This window comes from Hypanus sabinus, chromosome 26, assembly GCF_030144855.1.
Source record: "Hypanus sabinus isolate sHypSab1 chromosome 26, sHypSab1.hap1, whole genome shotgun sequence".
In the NCBI taxonomy this organism is placed as follows: domain Eukaryota; kingdom Metazoa; phylum Chordata; class Chondrichthyes; order Myliobatiformes; family Dasyatidae; genus Hypanus; species Hypanus sabinus.
Window position 1 is genome coordinate 13808369 of NC_082731.1, and position 14697 is coordinate 13823065.

General features: G+C 46.0%; 1 protein-coding gene across 1 annotated transcript in view; it reads right to left on the minus strand.

Moving 5' to 3' along the window:
- LOC132381581 (uncharacterized) overlaps nucleotides 1-14697 on the minus strand; it is a 206082-nt gene that overhangs the window by 177723 nt on the left and 13662 nt on the right. Inside the window, exon 3 of the mRNA XM_059951077.1 lies at nucleotides 260-481. Within this exon, the coding sequence (XP_059807060.1) occupies nucleotides 260-481 (222 nt within the window). The remainder of the gene's footprint in view (nucleotides 1-259; nucleotides 482-14697) is intronic.

Sequence of the window (14697 nt, forward strand, 5' to 3'; positions counted from 1 at the left end):
CGCCAGCGTCCGTCCCCCTTGCCTCCGGCGTCGTGCGTCTGATCAAAAAGACAGCTGACCTTGGACGAGTCTCAGCCGTGCGGAACGCCAGCTGTCCATCATATCGCTCCGCCTTTCCGTCTCCAAGGCAACTCACAGACGTCCTGTCTCCCCCCCTCCCCGCTGCCGAATTAGCCCCTCCCTCCCTCGTTTAAAGGAGCAGTCCACTTCAGAATAATCCTTCCGATCTCGTCGCAGTTCCGTTTGAGCTGAGCTCTACCGTCACATCTTTCTGTGGTCTTGCTAACTGCACCTTCTTTTCGTTGAGCTTCCAGCTTTGCCTCACTATCAGTTCTGCCTGTTGGTGACAAACGTTCTCACTCTCCCTGACCATGGCAGGAGCTTTCTTTAGTGCGGCCGAAGTGTCCAGTTGCCCGACAACAATCCTGTCTCCAACCAGCTCATCTCCCAGAGGCTCAGTTGTCTGACTGGGCGCGCCATGCTGTGATGAAATCATTTACACTTTCACCCGACTCCTGTATTCCGGAGGTGAACCTTGCCCTCTCATATGTCACATTTTGTTTTCTAGTCCGTGAGCCAGGACCCCAAACTTGGGCCACCGGTACCGTCTGGGGAACTAATTCTGATAGTGATTTTTGGCAAGGTATACACCCCTAGTGCTAGAAAATATGTGAGAGCATTGCAGCGGTGGTAGCGTAGCCGTCCGAGGAAAGCCATTTCGGGATGCTGGTCTGAAGGACGTACGCATAGAGGCTGGAATTGTCATAGAAGGGTCCATCAATGCAGCCCTTGATGGTAAACACCACAATCGTGCTGTCAGGGTCCACAAGTACATCTATGAAGCGCTGAAGAGACTGGCACGGGCAGAGTTCACACCGTGGGCTGAGGACGACGTTCCACAGAGGAGTGGGACGATCAAATCATTCTTAGACCGTGTGACCACACGGCCTGTGACGTGAACCAACAGAAGTTGAACAATCCGCTGCAAAGTCCGCTCTTGGCTGAGCTGATAACCCTGTGGACAGACTTTCTGGAACACCTCCGTCACAATGGAGAGCTATCCGCATTCTGGATATCAGCATTGACATGGCAGAGAACGTAATACTTGGGCTTCTGCGCGCCTCTCGTGAGAGGGACTGGGAGTTGCACCTCCATGCTATAAGAACCATGATCCCATGGTGCTTTGTCTAAGATGAGATGAATTATGCCAGGTACCTGTCCCCTCACTTTGTTCAGATGATGAACCTCCCAGAGAAGAACCCTTCTGTGTGTGAGGTCTTCCAGACAGACCAACTCTCAGTGCAGCTGTCAAGTAACAGCCCCTTTGGGCAGATCCCTGTGGACCAGGCTATTGAAGCCACAGTGAACAAAGACACACAGACTCCTGGAGGCACATCACGGTTCAGCTGAGTGCCGGAGCTATCGAGCGTTACTACCTAACAGCTGAGCACCGCAGTGCAGGGAGATGGTGCAAGGCAACAGATCAGAGCTTTGTCAAGCGGAGCTACAGCAGCCAAGAATCCAGAAAGATGAGGAAGCTCTTTCAGCAGTGGTTAGCCTCATACATGAATGGGTCAACTCATTTGCAGAGAAGCGGGACCTCCTTCGCAAAGGCAGCCCCCAAGGACATTGTCTCCGACCTGATGAAGGCATATGGGATTGGTGAGCAATGCTGTGCAACCTTCAAGGCTGAGAGACTAGAGGAAGACCCACCAGCAAAGAACTTCCATGACCCAATAAAAACCAACAAGCTGCAAACATTTAGTGATATGTGTAAGAAGAGAGAAGTGAAATCAAATGGGAGGGCGATCATCTTGAAAGCAGACGGGTCTTTGTTTGGACGCATCATAGTGATGGCACAGGGGTGCAGTCTATGTATGGAGGATATCCTTTCTCATCCCCTTGGACCATTGCCCTGGGCCCTGCCAACACCAGAAGGTATTGCTGAGAAAGACAAATAAAGCTACTTTAGCCACAACCTTGCAGAAAGATGTAGCAGTAGAAGAGCAACTCCCAGGAAACTCTGCTACAGTGGCTGATGGAATGAACTTGGTCCAAAGAGTGAAAGGTGATCAAGTTACTTTCAGAGACGTTGCCACAACGATTCTGGGTTTGGCTCTCAGGGAAGGCAGTCAGAGTAGCAGAATAGATGTTGCCTTCGACACGTACAAGGAGAACTCTATCAAGAATAGTGAAAGATCTCTACAGGGTGAAGAGACTGGTCACGAGTTGCAAGGTAACACAGGCACACAGATGGTGAGGCAGTGGAGGAGCTTCCTGACCAAAGTCAGCAACAAAAATAGTCTCATTAGCTTCATTGTCCAGGAATGGAGGAAGGCGGAGTACAGAGCAAAGCTACAGGAGAAGATTCTGTATGCAGCTGTGAATGACAAATGTTACAGAATCACATCTCAAGATAGTGAGGAGGTGTCAGATCTTCAGTGTCAACAAGAAGAAGCAGATGGCCAGCTACTTCTCCATGCTGCCCGTGCCACAAGAGAGGGATTCCAATCTGTAGTGATCTGCTCAGAAGATACAGATGTCTTTAGCATTTTGTGACAAGATTGAGCCCCCATTGTTCCAGAGGTGTGGCACTAGAACCCGTACAAGGCTTGTAGACATCAGGAAGGTTGCTGCCACTGTTGGCATAGAGGTTTGTAGGGCTTTCATCAGGTTGCACGCATATACAGCATGTGACACTGTAAGCACTTTTGCAGGCAAAGGGAAGACAAGTGCCCCTAAAACTTCTGACCAGCAACAGGGAAACTCAGGACGCATTCTAAGAGTTGGGTCAGAACTGATGGACAAACTGGAGGCATTTACATGTCTCCCGTATGCCCCAAAAGCATCGACCACCAAGGTCAATGAGCTCAGGTATCACCTTTTCTGTGCCAAAAAAAGGGTGAAATCAGAAGTCATGAACTCCCACCATGCAAGGACTGCTTAACAAAACATGCACAGCGAGCCAACTACCAGGCTGGTTTATGGAGAAGATGTTTGGAGAAGGATCCACAAGTGCCAAGCCCTGTTGGCAGAGGATGGAAGACGGAGAGAGAAGAGGAAGCTGAACAGTTGGTGGTGCGCTGGATGGAAGGCCAGCCAGCACCCGATGCCATCCTGGATCTACTGGCCTGTAACTGTCCAATAAACTGTTCACTCCCAAGATGTATGTGTGTTGCAAATGGCCTCAGGTGTACTGACATGTGTAGACTGGCAGACTGTGAGAACCAGGCATCCACCTCAGAGAGTGTGGAAAGTTCAGATGAAGACGTGGAAAATTACTATGATTATTAATTGGTTCTGAAAGTATGGAAACCAGTCTTTGATTAAATATATTCATTTTACAACCAAATGGGGCCTAGGTTATGGCCGTGTGGAACCCTACATTTGAATTATTGTACTGTAATTCTATATGCTATAACAAAAGCTCAAGATTGTTTTGATTTGATACAATATAGAAAATATCATGACATTGATAAAACTCCAGAAATCTCTCCAAATGAGGTTTTTTTTACCTTTTTTTGGGGGGGGGGTAACATTTTATGTTGTACTGATGTTAATATGGAATATATATAAGACGTGATTACTTATTTGAATTGCTGAATAAATTCTCTACAAATCCATGTGATTTTATGTGTCCTAGGGTTTTTATTGACTTTTCCAAAATAAACAACAGACAAATATTTCTCTAAAAATGAAATGATTCGCTCTACTGAAATTGGGCACTGTACCACTTGCATAGCCACCAATGACATAGTTTTCAATGTAGAATTTTATAACAACATTTGATGAAAAGTGCTTGAACTCAGCTAACATTGTGCCAAATTTCAATGCTGAGGGATCACTGATGACAAAATACCACGAGGTTGAATATATATGTTGTACTTACAATGGCCCCTTTTCAGAAATACTTATTTTAGGGTAGTGTTATAAAATGCACGATATCACACATGGAGCTACCACTGGGTGCAATGTTATCACACATTTTCCAACTGTGGAGATGTAGACCTTGCCAAAGGTCACTACGAGCATTATTCCCCTCAGATGGTACCGTCCAACCCTACTGGCTCACGGACTATTCCAGTGAAATATTCTTTGAATTTGCCCCGCACTGTTTTGTATTCCTTTTTCCTGAGCATCTGTCAGACCTGATCCACGCATCATGTCATCTGCCTTGTCACCCATGCATCAGTGAGTTTACTTGACGCTCTTCTGAAGCCTGAGTGAGATTGCTCGCAACCCTAAATCTCTCAAAGCGTCTGAGCGTCAAAGTCCCTGGTTTAGAGAAACCAAATGTATCAGTGGGGGGGGGGGGGGGGTGCTTTATTATGCAAGTGGAAGTAGGTACTGTAGATATTTACGCATTTTCCTGTTTGCTGATATTTTATTTACTTGGACTACAACAGTCATCCTTCCTCTCCCAGAGAGTTTGACTGTCTTCTCTGCACTTCCCCAAGCTAGTGGGACACGGATTACAACGATGCATCCGCTTTTGGGTGCAGTCTGAATGTGTTGCCTAGCAACCCGCGCCAGTTCTCAGCTCATGCAATGCATACAATTGGTAACTAGCAAAGGCAGTTTCGGTTGACAAGTCTGGATATTTTTTTCATAAACATGTGAGAACAAGAACAGTCTCACTGTAAACTCTTTCTTGTTGGGGATCTCACTTGGTCTGCAGCACCAATTCATCGATGATCAACCACTCTGACACCATGTTGTGCTCATTATGGAGGGACAGTGCAGAGCACACCAGGACGCCAGCATGCTGGGTACTCAACTGAACTTTACTGATAACTCTGCTGGTAGTGTATGTTAACTCCTCCCCATGAGAGTGACGAACTGAGTGGCATAGAATTAACCTACTAATGACCTCCACAATAAATAACCTGATTTTCTCAATCTACCTGCATATTGAAATCCTCCATAACTCTCACCACGTTGCCCTGTTTACATTTTCTATTCCCTGTTGAAATTTGTAGCCCACATCCTGGCTACTGTTTGGAGGCCTCCCATAAAGGTCTTTTTATCCTTGAGGTATCTTACCTCTACCCACATGGTTTCTATATTTTCCAGTACTATTGCTCATCTCTCTAAGGATTTAATTCTACTTTTTACCACAGAGCCACTCGCTCCTTCTGCCTACCTGACTGTCATTCTGATACAATACTATGCGTATCCTTGATGTCAAGCTCCCAACTACTGGTCTTTTTTTCATTCTCACCATACTGCCTCTGCTCGTAAACCAACAGCCCTAACCCCATCCCCGTCACCCCCCTGGCAGATTAGTTTACACCTTCCCCAACAGCTCTAGCAAATCTGCCTTCAAGGATATTGCACCCCCAAGGTGCAGGTGTAACCCATCCTTTTTGTACAGGTGATGCCATCTACAGAAGAGATCCTAATGATCCAGCGATCTGAAATACTGCCCCCTGCACCAACTCCTCAGTCATGCATAAAGCTATCCTATTCTTACTCTCACTTGTGCGTGGCCTAGGCAGCCATTCCTGTTCTTCAACTTTCTACCTAACACTCTCAGTTCTCTCTTTAGGATGTCCTCCCTTCTCCTACCTCAATCATTGATGTCAATTTGTACCAAGACTCTGACTGCTCCGGAGAATTAGAATTCTCTAATGCTTTAGAATTCCCTTTAGAATGCTGTGGATCTGATCTGAGATGCTCCTGACCCTGGCACCTGGGAGGGAAGATACCATCCGGGTGGATCTCGTGTTGACCTCTCTAACACTGGAATCCCCTGTCACTACTGCACCCCCCCCCCACCACCACACCTTCTCTTCTGAGCCACAGTGCCAGAGACACAGTCACCACGGCCCCTCCCGGTAGGTTGACCCCCTCAACAGTATCTGAAGTGATAAACTTAATATTGAGGGGTATGGCCACTGGGGTACTCTACATTAGCTACTCATTTCCCTTCCGTCTCCTGTCCGTCACCCAGGAACCTGCCTCTGCAACCCAGTGGTGACCATATCCCTGTAGCTCCTACCACCTCCTCAGTTTCCGTATGAGCTGAAGGCCATCAAGCTGTTAACAACTACATCCAGCTGCAGCTCCTTGGAGAACTTTGTGCTAATGTAATATCAGGGAGGCTGGATACTGTATACCAGTTACTATAGTACCCCCCCCCCCCCACCGTCAGTCCCGGTGTTGTAGTTCTGGACCTTCAATGCCAGCCGTGCTCTATCAATAACAACCGACGTTACAGTATCTTCTCAGTGCCGGAAGTCGGGCTGCCTTGTTGATGTGAATGTTGAAGCGCTCAATCAATTTTAGTTTTGATGTGTCGCCACAATAATGAGTTGTCAAATCTAAGCGATTTCAGATCAGCTAATGTTCTGAAATAATGCTAATGTGCGCTTTGATGTTTGCTGCTATAATATTCATCAAAACGGTTGCTTGTAACTTCCTCAGTGCGGCAACAGCTGAAATGGCTCTCAGAAAATCATAAGTAGAAATAAGTCTCTTGGCCACTCAAGTCCATTCCCCCATTCACTGCCCTCCTTCCCTGGTCTACTAGCACCTGCACCACCCATCCCCTCATCTCTTTCTACTATCGTCCCTTTCACCCAGTCCTCATCTCCTATTCTGTGCCAGATCCCTGTATCCTCAATTCCTTCATGTTTCAAAAACTTATTTATTTCGTTTTTTTTAAAAAAATCCAATCGTTTACCTTTCATAAGATGGAAATTCCATTGAATCCACACCCTCTGCTGGGGTTGTTCATACACACTTGGTTTTAAGTAACCACTCTCTGATCTCTTAACTATATCCTGGTGTTTTGGAGATTCTTCCATGAGTGGAAACAGTTCTTGACCAAAAACATCAATGATCCCTTCAACTCCCCAGCTGCTGCCTGACTCACTGAGTTCTTCCAGCAGTTTGTTTTGTTTTTTCTCCAGACTACATCCGCAGTCTGTGTGTCCTTCCCATTGCCCCCCCCCCCCCCCCCCGGGAGCTTACCTGTTTCAATAAGATCAACTACTTCATCCCAGGAGTTAGCAAAGTGAATCTCTAATGGACTGCCTCCAAAACAAGTCTACCCTTCCTGAAATAAGGTGATCCTCGCTCTGCACAGTGGCCTCATCAGTACCCTGTACACTTATTACAATACTTGCCTATTTCCAACCTCCAGCCCCTTCGTAGTGAGCTAAGTACAGAGAGATCTAGGCGCTTACAAAAGCAGCCAAGTGCAGCAAATCTAGGTACTCCCGGTTTCTTGTGTTCTCTGCAACTGTAACCCTACCTGATCCTTACCTCCGTAGCTTCTGGTTCAGAGCAAGATTTCCCCCATTGCAGTAGCTCAGCATTGCTTTACAAGGGGGACAGTGCAGAGAGCAGCAGTCTGCAATCTTATTAGCTTCTACCTGGCCCCAGAGATCTATTTATCTTTAGTTAGAGCTTCAGCACAGTAAAAGGCCCTTCTGCCCAATTCACCGACTAACTCAGCTATCTTTGGAATGTGGGAGGAAACCCAGATCAAACAGACGGTGGCAGAGCCGAACCAGGGCTACAGCGCCACTCCCAGACTGAGGGGCGGTGAGTGTCCGGGACAGATACCATTCACTTCTTGTACAATCAGTCAGCTTGTAGTAAATTGAGCAGACAATCCAGGACAAACACCTTTCACTTGAAGATGTCGTCAGGGTGAAGAGCATGCTGGAGCCCACCCTTCCTCGTGTGGCACACCAGATTTGCAATGCAAGCCATTTGAAAGGTTACTTCTGAAGCACACATAACTACATAACCAGAAACTGATTGTTTTAGCTAGCACATGCCACAGATCTGACAGTTTCACTAAGTACCTTTTTGATGCTCCTTACATGCCCTCCTTTTCAAACTTAATTCATTGGCCTGGATCTATGGCTGCTTGCAAAGCCAGGATTTACTGTCCACACCTAAACACCTTTGATAATGCGGCTTTCTTGGAAGACATGTAACTATCAGCTACGTCAATGGTAAGTTTTCTTGGCTTGAAGGTCATTGGTAAACGAAGTGATTATTTGCCACAATCATTACCAATTATTTTTCCTTAAATCCAGACATTTTGTGGGGGATTCAGATTCCACAGCTGCCGCTGTGGGATTCGATTGTGCATTTCTGGGTTGTTTGTTCATACGCTTTATGGGCTTGGTTGTATTGCGAACATTGCACCCTCACGGACACGGCTGCTGCATCATTAATCTGGTTACTGGTCCACTCTCAGCAAAGAAGTGGCAGATAGAACACAGTGCAGGGAAGTGTATGGCCATGCACTTTGGTAGGAGGAATAAAGATGTGAACTATTTTCTAAATGGGGAAACATTCAAAAATCGGAGGTGCACAGGGACCAGGGTCCAAGTGCAAGATTTTAAAAAGGTGAACTTGCAGGTTGAATCAGTAGTGAGGAAGGCAAATGCAATGTTAGCATTCATTTCAAGAGAATATCAAAACAAGGGTATAATGCCGAGGCTACATAAGGCATTGGTCAGACTCCATTTGGTGTACCGAGAGCAGGTCTGGGCCCCCTATCTGAGAAAGGATGTGTTGGCGTTGGAGAGGGTCCAGAGGAGGTTCACAAACACGATCCTGGGAACAAAAGAGTTAACGTCTGAGAAGCATTTGATGCCTTTGGGTCTGTACTCAGCAGGAGTTTAGAAAAATGAGGTGGGGGGTGGGGCAATCTCACTGAAACCTTTGAATATTGAAAGGCCAAGACAGAGTGGGTGTGGAGGGCAAACAAGAGGAAATCTGCAGATGGTGGAAATTCAAACAACAACACACAAAATGCTGGTGGAACACAGCAGGCCAGGCAGCATCTATAAGGAGAAGCACTGTCGACATTAACAACAACACACACAAATTGCTGGTGGAACACAGCAGGCCAGGCAGCATCTATAGGGAGAAGCACTGTCGACATTAACAACAACACACACAAAATGCTGGTGGAACGCAGCAGGCCAGGCAGCGTCTATAGGGAGAAGCACTGTCGACATTAACAACAACACACACAAAATGCTGGTGGAACGCAGCAGGCCAGGCAGCATCTATAGGGAGAAGCACTGTCGACATTAACAACAACACACACAAATTGCTGGTGGAACACAGCAGGCCAGGCAGCGTCTATAGGGAGAAGCACTGTCGACATTAACAACAACACACACAAATTGCTGGTGGAACACAGCAGGCCAGGCAGCATCTATAGGGAGAAGCACTGTCGACGTTAACAACAACACACACAAATTGCTGGTGGAACACAGCAGGCCAGGCAGCGTCTATAGGGAGAAGCACTGTCGACATTAACAACAACACACACAAATTGCTGGTGGAACACAGCAGGCCAGGCAGCGTCTATAGGGAGAAGCACTGTCGACATTAACAACAACACACACAAATTGCTGGTGGAACACAGCAGGCCAGGCAGCGTCTATAGGGAGAAGCACTGTCAACGTTAACAACAACACACACAAAATGCTGGTGGAACACAGCAGGCCAGGCAGCATCTATCCCGAAACGTCGACAGCGCTTCTCCTTACAGTTGCTGCCTGGCCTGCTGAGTTCCACCAGCATTTTGTGTGTGTTGTGGGCATGGAGAGGATGTTCCCTGTAGTGGGGGAGCCTAGCGCCAGAAGGGACAGCCTAAGAATACAAGGACATCCCTTTAGAACAGAGATGAGAGCCAAAGGGTGTGTGAATCTGTGGAACTCATTGCCACAGATAGCTTTGGAGGACAAGTAACTGAATATATTTCAATCAGAAGTTGATAGGTTCTTGATTAGTAAGGGTATCAAGGGTTACAGGGAGAAAGCAGGAGAATGGGGTTGAGAGGGATGATAAGTCAGCCATGATTGAAAGGTGGAGCAGACTCAATGGGTCAGATGGCCGAATTCTGTTCATGCATCTTACGGTCAAATATCCAGTGGTCCTTTACACCTTGCCAATCTCATTAGCTCTTGGTTTGGATGTAAGGTCAACAACCTCTACAAATAATTGAGTATTTACAGATTTTCAGCAACTCCGTATGGTGAGTTTTCAATTTCAACTTTCTCATTTCCTATTTTTAAAGTACCTGAGCCTCACTGATTGGTGAGGAGGAGGGTTTTATTTGAAAGTTGGACCAGTCAGAATCCAGTGGGGCAAGGTATATCCTAAAGCTAACATGCCAGGTTGTACAGATGTAGAACATTGTGTTACTTCCTTAGGTCTTACCTGTCCACACTCCATAACCACAGCATCAACTTTGACACGGCATCCCTCAAGTTCATATTCAGTGTCTGTTCCCAACATCAAGAAAATGTGGGGCAAAATCATTCCACACCACTTTATTGTTGTTGGAAACAGGCACAGAATGGCCAAAGAAATTCACAACCCATTATACTGGTGTTTGCCCTTGAAAAGCCCTCTGTAGGCGTCATGCATCTGTTCTCAACCTTCGTTCTATTTTGTGTTGTATGTTATTATGGGAATTACGTTGAGTGAGGGTGTGGTAAGAGTCAAGGGTACATTTAAATCGGAGGTCGATGGGTCCTCGATTAGTAAAGGTATCAAAAGTTACAGGGAGAAAGTAGGAGAATGGGGTTTAAGGCCAGAAGGCACAGCTTCAGAATACAAGGAGGTCCCTGTGGAACAGAGATGAGAGCCAGGGGGTGTGTGAATCCGTGACAGGGATGATAAATCAGCCATGACTGAATGGCAGAGCAGACTCAGTGTGTCAAATGATCTAATTCTGTTCCTACATCTTACGGTCACACCTTGCCAACACGCTCATTAGCTCTTGGTTTCGAAATAAGAAGTGCTTTGTTCAATGCAATTTGTAGCTTGGGACCGGCAGAGGTCGTAACTTTTGCTGATCACTCAATAACGCTCAATTACACTTGGCTTACGTTTGGGTTTCATCGCTTCAAGATTGCATGTTTGCTAATAAAGGATTGAATGCGTATCCTCGAACTTTGGAGCAATCACTACAGGAGTGAAGGTGTGTCAGGTGAGTATAACAAATCCTCAGGGTTGCCCACAAGAGGCAATTGTTTTGGTTTTACCACTGCATTTTGTCAGGAAGTTTTCAAAAGTTATACCGAATAAACATCAGCACTTGCACGTGTCTGTGAGATTAGAAAGCACCACAATCTGGAGCAACTTGTGGTAAATGAGGACATTTTGTTGGTTCATGCCATGTGTTTGGGTTTGAAGCAGTTTTCAATTGTCAGTGCTGCCTGTCCATTGGGGACTGGTGTTTGCCTGAGTAGTTTGACCCTTGGTTCTGTTGAAATGCTGAATTGAAATACTTTGACTAAGGACAACTGAATTGAATTTAATGTTGACTTGTCTGGTTCGTGCACTTGTAACGCAATATCAGTCAAACTGGAAGCAGTGACCTTAAGATTAAGATAAATTAAACAAACATGTGAGGTTGAAGTTTAACTTGGAGGAAATGAAATATTTATAAAGCCGCAGAACAGGTTTAACTATGCATAAAGCTGAAGACAGTGTGATTAACAAACATGCAGCATGTTCTATTGCTAGCAGGGTGTCCTGTGCATCTAGTAGTACCTCAATGGCAGGCATTAGAATGGAGGCTGATTTAGCTGATAAAACAAACATTGAGGGATAAGCATTCATTGGAAGAACGGCTTCAGAGAAACCACGAAGAACAGGTGGAAAAGCAACTTCAAAGAAAGATGGAGCAGCTTAAGTTACAGGAATAAATTGAAGCCCAGATGGTCAGAGAGGTGCTTAAGTGCTTCAAGTGACATGGTTGCAAAACGTGCTCCAGCAGGACAGTTCTGTGGTGGGAGTCCCTGTGCTGACATGGAACGGAAAAATCCAGCATACTCAATGTCAGTGTGGATACATTTGAGGAACAAATGTCTGTAAGCCACGAGTTTGAACCCCAAATTCAGGGTGTTCATCCTCAGCCTGTCCTGAGGAGGGTCTCTGAACCCAGGCCATATCCAATAGCACGGGGTGCTTCTGAGGACATTGGCTTACAGTCCGATGACCCTCGTGTTTCAGATGATAAAGGTCTGAGTGCCATGCTGGAGGCCACAAGGACATGAAACAAGTTCAGTGAAGCAACAACATTGCATCGCATCTCCAGCTAAAAGCGATTCAAATCTTCAATGGCGATCTGTTGCAGTTTCATTCATTTATGAGGCTTTCAAAAACAGCAATGAAGGCAAGACTGATCATTATGGTGACCACATCTATCCTCTCAAACAGTTCACTGGAGGTTGCCCTAGAAAGCTTGTCAAAAATCACCAGCCAGCTGGCCCAGAGCAAGGAATCACCAGAACATTTTGGTGATGGAATGGGCTCTTTCTTGGCCACATGTCAAATCAGAAGACATGAAAGCTCCTCAAGATTAGTCTTTTTCTTAGAGGCTGTTACAATGCCATGGAAGATGTGCAGGGCACGTGTGACTTGGACGTGCCTGCTAATATGAGGAGTGTTGTAAATAAGTTGCCCGATAAACTTCGGGCAAAAATGGAGATCGGCAGTCTCTAAATTGCAAGCAAGGCTCAACCGTAAGATTACTTTCACTGACATTGTTGATTTTATTGAAAGGCAAGGAGAGATTGCTCACACTCAGTGTTTTGGGGGGGGGGGGAAATACAATGCTACATTGCCAGCAGTAAGTAAAGGTGTGAACAAAACTGGAACACAAATCTTTTCTCAAGCTAAAGGAAGCAGCTTTGCATTGCCACGACTACTGCGAGAAGTGGAGCTAAAACTGATGAAAAGGTGTAGATTCGAAACAAGCCGTGACTGAAGCAAACTTGGCAGCGAATACTGTCCTGGTATCTAATGGCGGCTGGTGATCATGAATGTAAACTTCCTCTCAATCCAGTTCAGGTGAAGTCTAGATCAAGGAAGTACAGTGGTGTTCTGCACATGAGTTCTTGCTTCATGAGCAAGCTCAACCTGCCAGGAGAAGGAGCACCTATTCTATTAAGCACAATGGGCCAAAAGGTTGTGTGTAGCTATGTTGTTTCAGGATTGGAAGTGGTTGACATAAATAGTGAAAACTATTGTGAATTGCTTAACATGTTCACAAGAACATAGGCCTGTCTACACAGGTAACATTCCTCAAAGGGAGATTCAGAAATGGTCATGCCTGAGTAATATTCATTTGCAGGAAATTGAACTGCTGACTGGGGTGAATGTGCCAAGGACACTGGAGCTATTGCAATTGAGTTGCAGTTTTAATGATGGACCCCACAATCGTAGTGTTGGACTGTTAATGGACCCGTGAACGGAGACCATGGTGGGAGTGGAATAGACTACGCTCGGCCAGAGCTGACAGTTAACGGGTCGTCAGTTTCGTGCACGGGTGAGCTTTGGCAGAAGACATATTTTCCTGAATGAGGTCAAGAGGAACAACCAGGTTTGACAAAAGATCACCATTCAGGACTGACTGCTTTCCAGAAGTGGACATTTGTGTAAATGTTGAGACTTCGTGTCTCCTGTGTGTTGGTAGCACACAGTTGCAATTATTCTAGTAACCATAACTAGGAGGCTGGGATGTCAGAGCCTTGCACCTGTTCTCCACCTGCATTGTATTTTGTGTTGCGGGTTTATTATGGTAACTAATCGTGTCAGTGAGGGGAACAAATTACACCTTCATGCTTTGTACTATGTAGTTTGGGACCGGCAGAGGTCATATCTTTTGCTGACCACTCAATTACGCTTGGCTGATAATTACATGCTGACTGCTAATAAAAGATGGAACACATATCGTTGACTTTTGGGGCAATCATTCCATGAGGGAGGGCATGTCATGCCAGTAAATGAATCCGTAGTGTCGTCAGTAGTGGCGGTTCGGAGCACAGAGCCTTCCAGCTCGGAAATTGGCCCTTCCGCCAACAAGGTTGAGCTGAACCAGCTTAAACAGTAAAGCAGAGACCCCCAAAACACTAATCGCTCCTACCTACACAATGTCCATATCCCTCCATCTTCCTCACGTTCATGTGCCCAACCAAACATTTCTCAGAAGCCTCTGATACAGTATATTTGCCTCTAGCGCATTCCAGGCATCCTCCACTCTTGCCCCTCACATCCTCTTTGAACCTGTCCCCTTACCTTCAACGCATGCTCTCCGGTATTAGATATTTTACCCTGAGAAAAAGATACTCCCCGTCTGCTCCAGAGAAAACAACCCAAGTTTATCCAGCCTCTCGTGATAGCACACGCCCTCTAAACCAGGCGACATCCTGGTGAACCTCTTCTGCTCCCTCTCCAAAGCCTCGACATCCTTCCTACAGTGGGGTAACCAGAACTGTATGCAATACTCCAGATGTGTCCTCACCAGGGCTTTATAAGGTTGCAACATAACCTCTTGACGTTTGAACTCACTGCCTTGATTAATGAAAGCAAGCATTCCAGAAGCTGCCACAACCACCCTATCAACCAGTGTAGCCACCTTCATGAAGTTATGAACTTGGAACCCAAGATCTCTCTGCTCAACAGCACCTTTTAATGGTCTTGCCCTTCACAGTGTTCTGTGTCCTTGCATTTACCCTACTAAAGTGCAACACCTCGCATTTATCTGGGTTAAACTCCATCTGCCATTTCTCTGCCCATATCTGCAACTGGTCTGTATCGCACTGTATTCTCTGCCAGTTTTCTACACTGTCCACGACTCCACAAATCTTGGTATCATCCACAAACTTACTAACCCACTCATCTACACTTTTATCGAGGTCAATA